General features: G+C 58.4%; 1 protein-coding gene across 2 annotated transcripts in view; it reads right to left on the minus strand.

Annotated features, from left to right (window-relative positions):
* The window catches only part of CACNA2D2 (calcium voltage-gated channel auxiliary subunit alpha2delta 2), a 210,010-nt gene that overhangs the window by 22,850 nt on the left and 169,667 nt on the right, over positions 1–17,493 (minus strand). For both annotated transcript variants that reach the window (XM_062586057.1, XM_062586056.1), the window contains exon 4: positions 8,215–8,274. In XM_062586057.1, the coding sequence (XP_062442041.1) occupies positions 8,215–8,274 (60 nt within the window). The remainder of the gene's footprint in view (positions 1–8,214; positions 8,275–17,493) is intronic.

Raw genomic sequence — 17,493 nt, forward strand, 5'->3', positions numbered from 1 at the left:
TGGTGAGCAATATCAACAAGGCACCCACCAGTGCCTCCCTGTGAGCACCTGCGTCCTTCAGGCAAACATCTCCAGGCTTGTCTTTACAGAGGTCCAGGAAGATGTTGGTAGCACACGCCGTATGCATAAACCTCAGACACAGGGCTGGGGACAGCTCCTTCTCCCAGCCCGTACAGCTGCAACACACACGTGACACGACTGCGATAGAGGGGCGATGACTGATACCGGACCATCGCTTGCAAATCCACGGTGACAACTCTGAAATCTCACCTTTCCGTTTACGGCTCCACAGCCTGAGGAAACCTCAGTCAACCCCAGCACCCAGGGTCCTTGGAGGGGTGCTCCCACAAACTGTGTCGCTCTTTAGATCTAGTCTTATTCCCACAAAAATCAGTCCCGAATCCCCCCTGACCGCAGCAGGGCAGATCCTTAGTTTATTCTCCTCCACACATGCCTGCTGTTTGAGGTGCAGTCTGCCTTGGGAAGTGAGGCTGAACTCCAAGACTAAGCTCACGAGACTGTGATGGAGCCAAAGGGATCCTTCTCTCTTACAGTGTGAACATTTTCTGGAGAACGGGTCAAGCCTGTGACTAGGAGCAGCCCTAGGAGGCAGCTGAAGACCAAGCAGGGCTCCTCAGGCAAACGGAGCGGGCAAGCACCACAGCCTCCAGGCCTTCCGTAGCCCCATCCAACGGATATGGCTGCTCAGAGGACCGAGCATGCACGGGATGCCAGATGTAACACGCGGGACAAAAGCCAGTCGTGTCAGTCTCATGATCAGTTGTGCCGAGGAAACGCAGGTCTTCTAGCGAGCACTATAGCCGCAGCAGATCCCCAGGCTGGCTGCGGCTACCCAACAGGCTTGGTCACGAAGTGGAGAGCAACTGCAGCTTCCTCGGCACGGAAAGGAGCCAGGTGGCTCTGCTTGCAGGAAAGACTGGTACCGCAGGAACAGAGATTAGGAGTTTTTGGCGCAACAGTGGAGTTTCTTTAGCTCCTTCCTAATGCAGCATGCTGTCAAGGGCTCAATCGGTTCTCCAGCCAAGTAGCAGAGTTTCTGGCACCCCCCAGCAGAGTTAATGTCTGGTTGATGCAGATATACACGGAGATGCAATCAGGCATCCTATAGTTTGCTACGAAAAAATAAAGCCAGTAGCACTGTCAGCTCATCAGCAGAGAGTATAAGCGTGGTTCGCGCCTTCGCACACCTGTGCTAATCCTGAGCCCCACGGCGGGCTTGGACTGCATCTCACTCCATAGCCTTTCTGCAAGATCACACGAGCCAGCTAATCCTTCTCCCATGGCTCTCTCGTCCTCCGCAGAATATCCCTCCGGCATCTTGTATGGGTCATTCTGCTAATCGCGTGCCCTAGGGACACTGCAGCTCCTGAATGAGATTTTGCAGACAGCTACTGCTGCACTGCATTGATTTTGGTCCATCTCAACCCTGCAGTTGTGGGTTTCATTTCTCAAAGCAGCGTGGATGACCCCTGTGGCCACAAAATCTCTTCCAAGATTTAATTGGCTCCGGAAGAGCCAAATTCAGCTTCAATTCAGCTTCTTCAATTCAGTTTACCTGAGAGGCAATTAGGAGGAACTCGAATGGTAGCAGGGACGACAATCCATGTCACAGGCTAGAGACAGATCCCAAGTCAGCACCTGGCTATTTTCCATCCATTAAACGTTGCTGGACTTTGAGTCAGAGTGGGGCAAATCTCGCTTGGAAAGCACGCTGGCCCCAGCCCACCACGTGTGAAAAGGAGAACAAGCCAGGTGACCGGGACTTGTGCCTGCTCAGCTCCGTGGGCAATGTGGCCTTCCTGAACCTGGGACGGAGCTCTCTGCCCGAGCTGGGCACACCAGACACGCCAGCCGCTCAATGACAAAGCTGCCCAGCGGGTGAAGGGAGGAAATGGGTGCTGGCACGCCTGCAAAGCGTAATCTAGTCTGCTCATGAGCAGATCTTTCCACTGCCATCAGCATTTATAACGGGCAGTAAATATTTAGGGAGTTTTTCATGTCCCTGAACCATTAGGCACACAGAAATAGCAACAGAATTTGCTTATAGCTGCACCTTTCGTATGCAAGACAGCTTTACACCGCTCCGAGTGAGCCCCCGACGCGGCAGTGGGCAGACACGGCGGCATCACCTCTTCGGCTGCAGCTCCCGCATCGCCCGAAGCACCAGGAGCTTCTCAGTCAGGACTGGGAGGCTGAGGGACGCAAGGAACGGGACGCGCAGTGTTTCTGCTGCTGGCTCCAAATCGAACCGTGTCCGGAGGAGAAGGACGGCCGTGTTTCGGGACAGGTCCTCATCAGCCAGCTCCACCGAATCCCGTCTGACTTGGCAAGGCTGGCAGTCTCAGACTGCGTGAACATACACCTAAAGGTCTTCCAGTCCTACAAGCACCATACGCGAGACGCGTGCCAGCGTGCGCGCCAGGTGGAGAGAGGGGATGATTCAGGGGTTCTTCCCAGCGCGAGCCAGTGGATACCAGTAACGCTCTCGCGCAGCGGCTGCACAACAGCCCGAAGGTGGTTGTTGCTCCAACGCCTCTGCAAACCGCGGCACTCCCTGCCGCGGGGGGATGCGAAGGCCGAACACGGGAAGCACGGTCACAACGGCACCGGATAAACCCACGGACGACGAGCCAAGTCCCCGAAGGGCTACAAGGCGCAGCCATCCGAACTGTTACCTCGCAGGACGTCGCTGCTGGCTTCGGCTCTCCCTCCGCCCATTTGCCTCCGGCTCCTGGAGAAGGTCGCGGGGCGAATGTCCTCCCAGGACGTTAGAGCCAGCCCTCCGCTTGCGAGGTCTAAGCAGGACGCCAGAGCTCGCGCAGGGCTCCGCGGGTCGGCTCGCGCGAGGGCCGAACGCGCGCTCCCGGCTCGCTCGTGCCCTTTCGAGGCGTTCTTGCCCCAGCCCTGACGGGGAAACGGCAAAGACGGAAGCCGCCGCCGCTGCTGCTGTTTGGCCCCGACGTTAAAACACAGCCGCCCTGTCGGGCTCGCAAGCGCCTGCGCGCCGCGCGGCACCGCAGCTTAAGCAGAGGCGACCATCCTCGGTCACCCGGCACGGGCGCAGAGCCGGCAGCCCCCGGGCCGAGCTGGCGCGCCCAGGGGACTGCCGAGGCTCCCCTGCTCCTCGCCAAAGGGACGGCGGGGAGAAGGAGCCTCCGGGACGCGTGCCATTTGCTTTTAAGAGCGCGCGGCAAAGACGTGCGCTTTCTGGTGAATGATTTTCTTGTTCTACTTTCGGCCAGAATGGTTCTACAGCAAGGTTGGTGCCTTAACACAGTAATTCTCGGAGTGTAATGAAAGCTGACATTATATCAAACACAATAAAGACTCTCAGTTGATGGAGATCATTCCTGAACACACAAACCCATTAAACTGAAAAAAAAATATATCAATTCTACACACTCGCCAGCCGAAAGAAAATGTGATTTGTTATCTAAAAGGGGGTTATAAACACAGCTTCAATGCACTTTCTGTGCTGTAATGAAAACTGGGTTTGAAATGGCAAGACGACTGCAAATTAGAGTATTTGATTTTATTTTCTAAGTTTTTAGGTAAACCCTCTGCAAGGGCGAGCGCAAGGTTACGGCGGCAATCTTTCTGTTCTCGGGCGATAAGTACGGTCTGTAATTAAGGGAGGAGAGAAACGGAGCGGGGACGAGGAGCGGGCGCTCGCCCTCCGCGGAGGCGCCCCGGGCCCCCGCCTCCCCCGGGCACGCGCGCCTCGCGTTTCGCTGCCGGGCGAAGCCACGCAGGAGACGGCGCCGCGGGAGGCGCGGGAGCAGCAGGGCCGGGAGAGCGGAGCCCTTTTCGGCGCAGCGATGGAAAACGCAGGGAGGAAGACGAACCGGGAGAAAAACAACAGTAATAAACATTTTATGAAGCAGAAAATGGCTTATAAAGAAGTCAACTTTTAAAGGCAATTTATATAATCCTGCCAAGCGCACATAAATGCGGGAATGGCTCTCCGCAGCATCTAAGCGTCCCTTAAAGGGACGCACAGCTCGGGCAGCGAGCTCCGGATGCCCGCGCAAAGCGCCGCCAGCGCCGTTTCCGCGGCGGGGCCGATGCGCCCACCGGCACGCGCCCGGCTCGCGGCGGCCCCGCCGGCTCGTTCGCAAGCCGCGAGGAAGGACGGTCGCAAAAAGCCCCGGGGCTGGGCTGGGGGAAGAGGCGGCGCGGCGCGGCTGGGGCGGCTGAAGGTCGCTCGGAGAACGTCGCCGCAATCAGGCCCCGCAGGGAAGGAGGAACCGCCGGCGCGCGGCTCGGCAAACCAAAAAGCCCAGCGACAGCTAGCAAAAAAGAAACTTTCCGCGCAGAGCTCAGGCCCGCCTGATTGCTGCAAACAGCCTCGCAGCCGTTTCCACTCCTGCTCTTGTTTCATTTTCCCCTGAACCTCCATAGCAACCCATCTGCAGCGAGCGACTCTAATGTTTAATGGTCCTGCCATTAGCACTAATGCATTGCAAACACTCAGCATCTGCCGTCGCGCATTCAGATGGAAACACAAAAATAACCGCACTCAGTGCAATCTGTCATAAACTCCAGCTTGAGGTTATAAAATGACACGCTGGGAGAGGAAGGGAGAGCCACGGCCAAAATTAACAAGTCGCTTGGTTAAAAAAAAAAAAAAAAAAGAAGGGTGGGGGGAGAAGGGAAGGAAGGAAGAGCTGCAGCGCAGGCGCCCGGGCGCGCGCGGCGGGCCGACCTCGCTCCCGCCTCCCCGCGGCGGGGGAATAAGGTGCGCGGCGGAGAGCCGCGCCGCCCGTCAGGCGTCCCGCTCCGTCCCGGCAAAACGGCGGCGAGCTCCGCGGCGCCGCGCGTCGTTTCTGGGTGACTCGTTCCTAATTACCTCGATTAAGCGGTTGCAAACAGAGCCGCTAAAAAACACCGCGGAAAGGTCTGTGCTGCGAACGGCAGAAGGAGCCAGGAGCTCCTCAGCGCCGGCGCCGGCCACGGCTCGGGTTCGACCACGGTTCTCGGCGCAGGAGAAGGCTCTGTGCGGAGACGGAGCCTTCGGGGGCCGAGGAGGGGGCTCTGCAGCAGGAGCCGGCGCCGGTCCCCCGCGGGGAGCTGAAGCGAAACGCAGGGACCTCGTGCCGGCGAGAGGGGCCCGGTGCCCACGCTCTTCCCGACGGCACCCAGCCCCGGAGCTCCAAGCGTCCTGCTCAGCCGAGCGCGCCCCGACGTGCGCGCGGCAGCTCCGTGCCTGCGTCTCCCCAGACGATCCTTGCTGATGGGATGCTCCAACGCCTTCGTGCGTGCGGTAGCTGGGTGCTCCCTGGACCAGCTGCAGAGGAGCCAGGTGCCGGGCTCCACGCGCTACAGATGTTTCGGTATTATTTCCTTCTGCTGCAACGAGGCTGAAAGGAGAAATGTGAAATCCTCCAGGCGGCATGGCTCCTCCACCAGACTCCCTCCAGAATGCTCTGCCCCCTCCCAAACGCATGCTGCCAGTCAACTAACAAAATCTAGACACGTGGAAGAACTGGACGTAGCGAGAAGATAACCTGAAACGAAGCACAAGGGTGACCGTTCCAAAGGGAGCGAGGGAGCAGGATCCTGGGGCGATGGGAGAGTCAGAGCCTGCACCCTCTCCAGGCTGCAGCAGGCAGCACGAAACGTGGGACACCGGCTTCCGGGGCAACACGTTCCAAGTGACCCTGCTTGAGCAGGGGGGTTGGACTAGATGATCTCCAGAGCTCCCTTCCAACCTCAGCTGTCCTCTGATGCTGTGATTCACTAAATGCCATCAGGAATTTAGTGGGCTCTACTTCTAGGGGATAAACAAGGAGCCAGACAGACTTCTAGTCAAACGGCACCAAAGAAAACACATTAAATGGCAAATGCAAACACAGAGCACCCACCCAGACTAAACCTGAAGTATCTCGAATTCAAGTCAGATACTTCTCTGTAAGATGCGAGTAAATCTGGGCTAAAACCCAAGCACAAACCACACAGCTAATGTACCCAAAGGCTCTGGAGAGATTTTCTTCCCCAGCTCCTGGTTCCACTGAGCTCTGTTGGACCGCTGACCCCTGAGGGCGTACAAATCACACCCTGACACTAGCGATGGAGGTGAGAACCTGTGAGCAGATGCACTTGGCTGTGGCTCTCATGAAGCTGCTCCTGGCCGCAGCCTGCAGGCTTGCTTGGGTGGCCCTGACCCTAGGGGTCCGCTCTCTTCGCAGGTCCTCACCATCCCCCACAGCAGTGGGTGTTGGTGGCCAGCTGGGACAGAGATCAGAAGTTAGCAAGAGGAGAACCTTGGCTGGTGCTTTCCCTGGAGATACGGCAAGTGAGGGATAAAGCTGCAGCGAGAGCAAAAACAAGCCATTCCAGGCCTTGGTGAAGCAACCAGTGTTTTGCACCTGCCTGTGCACGCGATCCGTCTGCTATGCAAACCTCGTTATCCTCTTAATGTCTCCGCCTCAGGTCTTCAGAAAAGAAGTGACAGTAATTCAGCAATACTCTCTTGCAGAAAGGTCTGTCGGACTTTTAGCACTGATGGTTCTGTCTCCTGAACACGACAGCCAGCGGGGACACCTCGCCTTTTGGGAGCGGAGATGTTTCTGCTAATAAAGACCAGGTGAACAATATTGCATGTGGCTGCCCCCTCCAGCTGCCTAATGCTGTCCAGTTTGCCTTTCATCTTCCTTTCTTCTTGCCCACTGCTGTCCTGCTCCTCTGACGATTTCTCCGAGCTGCTCTCCCGCAGTCCTGCCACCAGTTGCTCGCCGTGCTCTGCTGTCTGCAGCTCTGCTGAGCGGCTGTGCCAAGGACTCTGCTCATCCAGCCGGCCTGGCACAACCCCAGTGACTGCGTGAATCCAATGTGTGCCCAGCTAACGAGACTCTCTCCCCAGAGGCCCCTGGAAAGTCAGCATTTTCAAGTGTCTGCAGGATACAACTCCTTTGCAAAATAAAGGAAACAGAAGCTCTTCCTCCAGCACAACGCCGTCGGGTAGCGAGCATAGGGCTTGCCACGGACGGTCCTCTCCAAACAAAATAACACTGTATGTGGGGGAGGAACGGGGCAAGGCAATGGATTTGCGTGTGGTCACTCAACATGTTGTCTCCAGGAAGAGGAATAGCATCTCTTATGCAGGGCTCAACCTGCAAACCATGCCGCCGTCTTGGAGGCCAGCAGAACACGATCTAGCAAGGGCAGAGGAGACGGCCGTTGCCCAGGGGAGGCTTCACCGCAGGGGACTGTGAACTCCATGCGTACCGAGCTACCTACACTGTCGATTCACCCCGAGAAGATCACATCTGCAGCCGGACATGCCTCAAAGACAGCAGAAACGCACTTCTGGCAGGCGGCAGGGCTTTCTCTGCGCTGGCCCTCGCAGGGCTGCTGGATCACTCGGGTGGGGGCTTCCCCACGCGAGGGGCAGGAGCTGGCCTGGCATCCGCGAAGGGCTGGGTTGCTCGGGAGGTTTTCTTACTGTAGACTCCATTTGCACTGGAAGGAAAACAATCTTTCCTTCCTTTTGTGTTACTGTTATAATTTGAGAGCATTTCCAGGCAGAATGCTTCAGATTCCTGCTGAGCGTTATCACTGCCATAATTACAAAGTCAAATGCAATCATTAAAACAACATCTTCCCTCTCCCAGCCGAGATTACTCCTTCCCCCTGAAACGGCACCGATTGGAATTGCTGTCAGGTGCCAGGGACAGCGCCGGCGCGTGAGCGCGCGCGCCGGCTGCCGTCAGCGAACCCGGGGCCCCGCTCCGCGCCCGGCGCAGCTCTCCCGAGGGCCAGCCCCGTGACCTTGTCTCCGAAGGCGGCCAGAATGCAAAACCCTCCCCGGAGCTCAAACCCAAAGCGTTTCACCGCCAGCGCGACCTTCACCTTCTGCCTTCTGCCTGCTCTTGTTAGAGCTCGCGCAGACACAGGCGACGCTGGAAACGAGCTTAAAATTGCTTCGTTCGCCTTCATTAGGGCCCGGGGAGACGGGGAGCAGGGCGCACGTGCTGGCTCTGAGACGCGCGGCACGGACAACGCTCGCTCTCGAAATCACACCGCGGGGGAGCAAAGCAAGCGGCAAGTAGCGAAGGGACACGGCACTTCACGCTGTGCAGGGGACGCACCTCCAGCGACAGCGTCCCGGAGAGTCAAACGCGCCGGGCAGCTCCCAGGAGGGAGTTCAGCTCGGAGGGATTCGAGAGCGAGGGTGAGCGCCCAGAGCCTTACCTTGATGTTGTCCTGCCAGTGGTGAGCCTTCTGGAACTTCTCCGCCGCGGTGGCCAGTCTCTGCAAAGAAAGCGAGAGAGCGAGGGTGAGCCCAGGAAACGCGCCGTGCTCCGGTGCAAGGCGAGCATTGCCCGCTTCTCCTCCGTCTCTCCCCGGGCGGGCGAGTTGCCAGGCACACGGGGCTGGGATTTCTCTTTGCTTGCCTCCGCCTTTCTCAGAGCAAGCAAGCATCTCCAAAGGGACCGCTGCCGCTTGAGCTCAGTCAGGTCTAAGCTATCCCAGCCCGTCGAGCCAAAGGGGACAAGCATAGGTAGCGCTGGTTTGGAGGACTGGGACCAAGACCTCACCCTCCTGCGGATAACCAGGACCTACAAGAGAGAAGCCAGCCTGGGACTTGAAAACCTCCCCGCAAACCCCACCGAGCTCACCAACAGCAGCAGCCGAGCCAGACCCCAGCCCGCGGGTCTTCATGGGGCGGTGCGCGCTCCGAAGGGCCCCTTTTGCCCCCCTCTTCCTGCCCTCCTCTGCCTGCGACGCCCCCTCAGGAGACGACTCCGGCGACGGAACGGGGCGCGTGCGGCGGCGCCCAGCACCCGCAGCGCGGAGGCACCGGCGCCAGGGCGGAAAGCGCTGCGTGATGCAGAGCACCACGGCAAAGTGCAGGTGCTTGAAAGTAAGGCAACAAGCAGTGAAAGACCTCATAAATCTTCCCCTGCCCACACGGTGAACGCAGTTTATTCTTATCAGATGTAAGGAAAAGCATATTCCATCACCATATAAACTCAGCGCAGATTTGCAGAAACTTCCTCGTTTAATCTTTCCTTTTATCTAGATTTCAAAATCAAAGTGCTTCCTCTCAACGGCTAGCATCCAAAGGGAGAGATCAGTAAGCCAGCGACTGCGTGTCGAAGTCAAATACTCACCGCGCCGGTTGCTGGGAGAAGAGGATTAGAGAGAATACGCAGCTGAGAAGAACCGCCACGCAACCGCGATTTTCCCGTGCGACTCAGCGCGGGGGCTCGTGCGCGCTGCCATCAGGGGCAATACGCGGCGCGCTGCTACCCCCTGCCCCCGCGACGTCCAGCTGGCCTGGACGCACCCGACTATAAAAGCTGCGGCCCAAATTCTGCATCTCGTTCCCAGAAGCTTTTGAGCTCTGTTTATATACTCAGATGGCTGATTAAAGGAGAGCATTTATTCCGAGTCACATTTAAGGCAGCAGTGATGAAATATGCATTTTTCTATACTTGATAAGAGCATGTTTGTTTATCATGGGCCCCGGCATGATTTATGGACATCTTTAACTATTCATTGCCTTGCGTGAAGTGCCTGGAGTGTTGCAAATGGTGCAATAAGTGACTGCTGGAGCCGGTAAAGCCACTTCAACGGAATATATTTTTCCGCTGGTAAATGTCAATTTATTAAAGTCAATCTGGACAAAACTTTGGCTTAAAAAAAACCCATCAACAAATCCAGATGTTCTTTCTGGCTAAACGGCACATTCCAGTTCCGGGGAGCAGGGCAGGGGGGAGCCGCAGCTGGGCACGGCTCGGGGCTCCGCGGCCCGCGACGGCTCTGCCGCTGCTGCTGGACCCCCACCTCCGGAGACGACCCCGGCTCCTGCCCGCGCCGCCGAGCCCGTCCTTCCCGTCCTCGCCGCGGCTCTGCGGGCCGTTCCCGGGCGCCCGCGCGGGCTGCGAGCGATGAGTCCGCAGCGAGCCGCGGGGCGAGAAGGAGCGATCACAACGCAATTGAATACCACTCCAGAAAACGGGATTTTCTCCCTTCTTCTCTCCCTGAATTTCTGTGACGCTGGACAAATCACTTAACACAGCGTTCTCGCAATCTCCCCTTCATTCTCCGTTCCTCGTTTTGCGAATACCCAGCCCGAAACCCTGCGGTGCGATTTGACAAAGCGCTAAGCGCCGAGCCGCAGCTAACGGGAGCCGCGCGTGGAGCGCAGGCGGTCCTGCGCGTGCTAATGCTGCGCGCAGGAGTCGAGCCCGGGCCGCCTCCAGCCGGCTCCCCGGCACGGAAATACTCTCGCTGTCACACGCTTGCTGAGAAGCGATGGATGTCCTCCCAGTGCCCCCTTGCTGGGGCTGCGAGGCTCTCGCTGACCGCTGGAGGCAACAGGCATGATGCTAGCAGGGTCCTACCAGCCTGGGCTTCCGAGTCCTCTCTGCACTTCCACAGGCTGCAGATGATGGGGAAGGAGGAAAGCCTGGGCTCATCTGATCCAAAATGTACTCAAGAACAAAAAGAGACCCACTTCACAGCCACAGCATGTAGCTCATGCCACCTTTTTTGAGACTGCTAACTTAGCATTAGTCTACTGCCCAGGCCACGCAACTACCAAGGAGCTCCACGAAAGCGCTGGCGAGCTGGATGCTGCACACACAAACCACAAGGAACTTACTCCTGCAGCCAGGAGCTTGCAAGGACGCAGCAGGAGGAAGAGAGCCCAGCGGGCCGAGAGGCTGGAGGCAGCCTGCGTGGCGGGCAGGGAAACGACTCGCGCTCATCCTGACGCGCCGCGCAGCTCGGGAGTTTTAAGAAGAACATCGACTGATGTGATAAAGGCTCAAGACTCAGAAATGCCGAGCTTGCTGCTGCAGGGGTTTGCCCCTGACAGCCGCATTTATAAACCTTCCCACAAATCACCAAACTGCTACTCAAACTTCTGCAGGTTTTTTTGCCCTGTTAGGAGGCTGTTCGACAGCCCTGTTGCTCTTGTGGCCTGAAATCTTCCCATTCCCAGCATACACTTATCCGTAGCCAGTTTACGCTATTAAATTTATTAGATTGTAAAATGGCCAACATTAAAAATTTAATGTTTATAGTTTTGATGGTGTGCAAACATCGTAATGCTTTTCCCTGCTGCGAAGGACATGTAGCAGTGCTGGCCATGACGGCAGGCTCAAAGTCATGCCTCCATCCTCACACAGGGCCATGTTGCTCTAACTATGCTCACCCCACACTTCCCAAAGTTCGCTTTGGTTTTGTACAAGAACAGGACAATATCCAACTAAATTCCTGGGAGATACACTCATGATGATGTGAAAGGACCAACCTGCTGTAAGAAGCTGTTCATGGTTCACCACTCTGCAAGAATCTGCCCTAAGAGCAGTAAAAATCGCTGGAGGGCAGAACGTGCTCTGAAGAGCTGCTGCAGCCTGGCAGAGGATGGTCCATCACTAACTGCCTCCCCAGGAAAGCCTAGACCCTGTCCAGAGACAAGCTACTGGCACAGAAGGGATGGCTGATAGCTGGACAAGGAAAAAAACAAGGTCAAGTGAAAACATTGCTGCCCTCCAAGCAAGGACTAGCTAAATGAGAGCTCTAACACCGAGAAACAAACTGAGAAGGACGTGCTGGGGAGCTATGAAATCACAGCTGGCACAAAGAGGGACTACAGGACATGATTATCGTCCACTTTTCATAGCACAATAAGCAGAAGACCTCAAATGAAAGTCTTCTTAAGTAGCAGATTTGAAGCAGAAAGGAAAGAGGTGCAAGATGTTACGTACAATGAAGTACAAATGGCTCTGGCAAATCCACCTGGTCCTATTAAACATGAGAGTGGAGGTGCAACCTCTAGGTTTAGAAGCTCCTAAATACAACTGCCAGCAGCTCAGGAAGTTCATAGGATGTACTGATCTTACGGGCTTTCCTTCTCTAACTGCTGTCAGAGATGGGACAAGGGACAGCAAACCCCCAGCCTGACCTACACAGTCCCATCTGCTCCATAACTCTCTCCCATGCAATCCCACGCTGCCCAGGCCTTGGCAAGCAGAACAGGTTCGATCAAAGACTGATGGCACGGGACAGCCCCAGCAGTGCCCATCCCGCTGCCTCCTGCAGCTTTGCCTCAGCCTCTACCTGCAAGTCAGCTCTCTTATTTCCACTCTCATCCTGATTTCCATGTTCGCACTGGCCCCGACTTGCTAGCGATGCTGCTACCCCGACAGCGTGTCCCTTCTGTCGTTCTGCCATGGTCAGTCCGGGCCTGGAGCTCCATCCAGCTCCACCCAGCTGCGCAGCTGAGGTGCTGCTCAGCCCTGCAGAGCTGTTTGGGGCAGTTTTACTCCCCAGCAGGACCTGAAGCACTCTTGGGGAAGGAAGGTGCCCAGGTAACCTGCCTCACCAGGGCGTTCCCTGTATGTCCTTCCCATTGGAGAAGGTGGCTGGTCTGCCAAGAGCCGCATGCTGCTCTACGGGATGTCCACGTTCACGCCAAATGAGTCCATCATGAATAATGTTATCGTGATCAATACAGCTCAAGGATTATTTCCAATCCTTAATAACGATTAAACCATTATTTTTAGTGTTACAGATTAATCAGTCCATCTCAAGGTGTGCGGCATGCAGAGACTGTGAGATGCCCGGGAGGTGGCCGTGCCGGGGAGCTGCACTGCCCTGGCCTTGCTCAGCACCTCCAGCGCCAGGGCAAGGAGCTGCCTCCCAACACAGTAACGCAGTGGAGAAGGGAAGGACATCCTGAAGGACCGCAGAGCCCGTGGACAGGTACCTGGACCTGGAGCTCGTCCTGGCAGCACGGGGCCCGGTAGCGTTGCCCAGCCCACCGCTATATCCCAAACTTCCACCTGCCAGATGAGGCTGCTATAGACGGTGCTGGGCTTGGAGGATCCCAGTAAGAGTCTCCCTGTTCACGTCCAGCCAGCTCTTGTTCCACCTGCGGGACAACCAAGGAGAGGCAGCCTCCAAAGCCTCCCAGGTGGAGGTCACTTTTGGGGGATTCTGACTTCAGCCCTACCCTGCAGACACACAGCAGAGAGACCAAGAGGTCCAGAAGTGGGCAAGGGGAAACATGCTCCAGAAATGGGCCCGGACATCCAATTCTGCTGCATGGTTTGAAAGCAACGAAAGACTAATTATAGGAATTACCAAAAATAATGCACTGGTTTGAAGCATCTCCCAACTGCGCCAAAAGAGGGGGCAAAATTTCCAGCGCACCACTGTGCAGGGACTTCCCTGACCTTAGCACTTTAAGGAGCACAATCTTTTCCCAAGAAGTCACCGAGGGCTAAGCGCAGGAGATTTAGAGTCTGAAAATACTGGATGGAAATGACTCCGCAGGTCATAAAAGGCCAGGAGGAGATTTGCAGCGGATTGGTTTCCCGAAATCCCGCCAGCTGCCGGCTGCAGGGGCAGCCCGGGGGGAGAGGCGCCGGCGCACGGGCTTTATCGCGCCTCGGCCTCGTTCTTATTCCGCGCGCTGCTCCCCTCCGTCTCGCTCCTCGCCCGCGCAGATCCATCGCGAGCGCTGCTCGCAGCGCTAGCTCGGCCGGGATTAGGGGAAGGCGCTGGCTCAGAACGGGCAGGCGGGGGCCAACGCGCCGGCCGGCGCGGCCGCACGGCCCCGCGGCTCGGCCCCCGCTCCCGCAAGCCTCGCCGGAGCGGGGCCGGCGGGGAGGAAGGGCGAGAGCCGGACGAGATGGCCTGCTCTTCCGCTCCCCCTCGGCGGGCCGCGCGGAGGAGGGGGAGGACCGCTCGGACCTGCCGCTTGCCTCCATCTCTTCCGGAGCCCCCGGGAGCAGGGTGAAAGCAGAAGGGTTCATCCGCCCCTCGCATCTCCCTCCTGCACCCCGGCCGCCCTGCTCGCCGTCCCCCCCCCCGCCCACTGCCCCTCCTGCGGTCGCCCCTTCCCTCCCGCTGCCCCCGCGGTCCCTCCGGCACGGCTCCAATTCCTCACGCGGAGCCCTCCCAAGGGAGGAGCGCCCACCACCTCGCTCGATCTCTCTTCGCAGCCCCCACACAGCAAATAGACGTGCCCTGGATGTTCCCGACTCACGTCAGAGCAGTGGATTTAACTCCAGAGGCAGCCGAGCAGAGCCCAGAGAGCTGCCCAGGGAGACCAAAGGCCAAGGCTGCATTTATAACGCAGGATTACGGCAAACTCGCCGCAGCAGAAGGCCAGCCAGCTCTGCAGAGCAGCAGGGACTGCCACCTCTCCGTGTCCCAAGCCTCCCTCGGGCGTACGGCCAGGGCAATAAAGTGGCCCACGCCTCTGCGGATGGCCCCTGGGGGTGCTGCTCCAGGAGCCTGGCACCTGCAGGGGGAAGGCCAAGGAGTCAGAGGTGGGACACGGGATGGTGAGCAGGGGCAGGCTGCAGCACCGCCACTCCAGCCAGAGGCACAGCGAGAACAGGACGGTGGCCCTAACGCGTCCACTCAAAGCGAAGAGGGGGAGCGCAGTAAGGACGGCGAGCCAGCACCAAGGACGAAGCTCCAGACCACGGTCCAGCCTGAGGACCTCGTTCGGCTGAGTCAAGGCAGCAGGAGAAGAGGAACGGCTGCACACGGAGCACACGCGCTGCATGGCCCATGCGTGCACGCGCAGCCCACGCGTGCAGCACCGCCGGGTCTCTGTCAGGCTGCACTTGGACCTCAGTGTCACAGGTAGCACGTTACCTATGCGAGGAAAAGCAGACTGCCTCAGATGGTCAGAGCTGAGGGTGTTACTTCCCTACCTAAGCAGGCCTACGGCTGTGTTAGCCGAAGGCACTCGTGGGGGACCTCCTGCCAGCGTGGTTCCCACCAGCCTCCTCCACGGTCAGGCAGGTCCTGCTGGGTGGCCCCGTGGCCCCGGAGAAGCCTGCACGTCCGCGGGCCGAACCTCTCCCACGGCGCACCCGCCGAGCCAAGCGAAGCGTGCAGCTCCTCCGCCGCTGAGGAGGAGGCCCGGGGACGACGCGGACGCCGAAGAGCCGAAACCCAGCGGGCTGCGCGCGCCCAGGGCTGCTTGTTCTGGCGGCTTCGGCCTCCGAGAGCTGTTCCTGTTAAGCCGCCGTTTAACTCCCTTCTGCTCTTCCTTTATCACCTTCATCTCGGCGCCTTCCAGACCGGCATGAAGTGTATTAACCTCAAGCGCCTGAGCAAACAGCTGGAAGGAGAGATCTGCGCTGAAGATTAAAACAGCCCTTCGGTACAGGGCCAGAGAGGCTCACGCAGCATCTTATCACCCAAGTTCTCCACCAAAAGTGAAAAAACACAGGTAAAAGGTTAAAACAAGAAGGCAAAACCCAAGCAAACTAGACAAAGCCAAGCAATCCAAAGTCCAGGCAGAACGGCCTCCCACGACGTGGCTTTGCAGCTCTTCCTCTTCGGGCCGAAGGACCGAGCAGGGCGCAGAGCCTCCCCTCCACGGCCGGCGCACCGGGACGGGCTGAACGACTGCCGTCAGCGAACGCGGCCTCGCCTCGCCTCGCCTGCGCTCGGGCGCGCGGCGGGTTGGCTGCAGCGGGGCCGGGAGGCGCCTCCGGACGGACGCCCGACCCGCGGCGCGGCAGCGGGGCTCGCCGAGGCGCCTACGGGCCGCTCCGGCCCAGCGGCAGCCGCTCCGGGGAGGGCACTACCTGCTGCGGAGGGCGAGCTCAGCTATAGCACGCCGCTCTCGCCCGCTGCCGGCCCAGTGCACGGCCCCCCCGGCACCCACCCGGGGAATAGAAATCTTCAGTAAACACTGTAAAGCAGCGAAGCCTCTCATCCTGTAATAATCTCCGAGACAGTCGATCCCAGGGCTCTTACTACCCCAGCAGCCTGCAGCCGAAACCCGGCAGACAGCAGGCTCGGCCACGGCGGCCCGTCGGTGGGCCAGGCCGCCTCGCGGAGCGCTAGCCTGACTGCCGACCCGCAAGGGAAAGGGGGAGCGCGAGGCCGCCCCCCTCCTCTGCCGCCGCGCGGATCCGCTTCGTCCCCGGCGGGGAGAGCAGCTCGTGCCCGTGAGCCCGTGTCCCGGGGTGTCTGTAAGGTGTCCCAGAGGTGCCAGTGCGGGACGCCAGGGCTGGAGAGCTCCACGTGAGAATGAGGAGGAAAGGGAGAGCATCACTGCCCAGGAACGTGCTCCTGCAAGGTACCTTTTGGGCTGCTAGCATGGACCTTACCTTACTGCAAGTGGAAAAGCACCCTGGGAAAAGGACAGTGCCGGCTAAGCCCGTATTTCATGGGGGCTGGAGACTTCTCTGACTTCCTTTTTGGCCCTCTCTCCCTTCAGAGGAAAATGCCTATCCACAGTCCTTCTCCTAGTGCTTCTGTCCTACACAACGGCTGACGTTTGCTTTCAGAAATTATGAGCAGAGATCAGCTCTGATGCTCCTCCCTGTCCTTCTAGACTGAGTTGAGGAGGAGAGCAGAGCTGAGGAGGAGAGAGGAGAGGCGAGAAAAGGCACAGAGGTGGCCATGAGAGACCAGGCTGCTTTCCCTGACCCTCACATCTACCTGCATTCACCCTGCTCGTCCTGCCCAGGCAGGTGTCGGAGGCCTCCGCTCACCTCCCGTGCTTCGGCACCGCAGGAGGGAGCTGGCCGGCGCACGCTCCAGGTGAGCTGGAGTGCCCCTGCAGCCGCGGTGCAGACAGATCTGCTGGCTCTACCCCAGTAACCCCGTTAATCCCCAGCCTAAGGCCCAGCAATGGGACCAGCAACCCCTACAGGGTGGCTGCTCTACAGCAACGTCGGCTTTGCTCAACAGCTCGGGCTCCCAGTCGACTGAAGTCCCAGTGACTGACGGTCACGTTAGTCTAGGCTCAGGTCTTAGCTTCAGGACCTCAGCGGCACGAGACATTGAACGGCATCGTCCCCTGCTCCCCATGGCCTTAATTTCGTGGTCCCTTTGGCATGGTTGCTGGACTCCTGTGGCAGATGCAGACGCAGTGGCAGATACGCCTGCACCGGAGGGTGCTGCTGTAGAGCAGTACAAAAAACAACCCAGCCCAGCACAGTATCCCAGCAAGAACTCCGATGCTGGGGCAATTATAGCCGCTGAGGAGGAGACCTCCAGCTGATACTGTTTAATCCTTGATACTGTATTGCTACAGGCTCTCACGCTGAAACCCTGCTGGAATATACTTCCAGTCTCACTTTGGGATGCGAGCGATCCCTTGGGAAGCGAAAGCAGACAAACTCGCTTACTCTGGTTAGGAAAAGAGGAAAAACACTTGCCCCTTTGCCACGCTATCCGTAGCCACGATACCTTCCCCTTTGGGCATCTTCTAAGTTCATGGAGAGCAGAGCAGGGAACAGACCCTCTGCCCGAAGCTCAGCGATTGCTTTGAGACCCTAGTTCAGCCAGAGGAAGAGCTGAGCAGGAGGCTTGTGTTCCTCCACGAAAACACAGCTCTGCACAGCGTCCCTGCCAGGGGCGCGTGGCCTCTCTTCGGCCAGCAGCGCTTGGCTGGATCGGTGCGCACTAGGCAAAGCCGGCGTGGAAGCGCGGCAGTTGGAGCTACCTGTGGGCTCTCAGGCTGATCCGCCGTGC

This window comes from Rhea pennata, chromosome 12 (genome assembly GCF_028389875.1).
Source record: "Rhea pennata isolate bPtePen1 chromosome 12, bPtePen1.pri, whole genome shotgun sequence".
NCBI classification, from domain to species: Eukaryota; Metazoa; Chordata; class Aves; order Rheiformes; family Rheidae; genus Rhea; species Rhea pennata.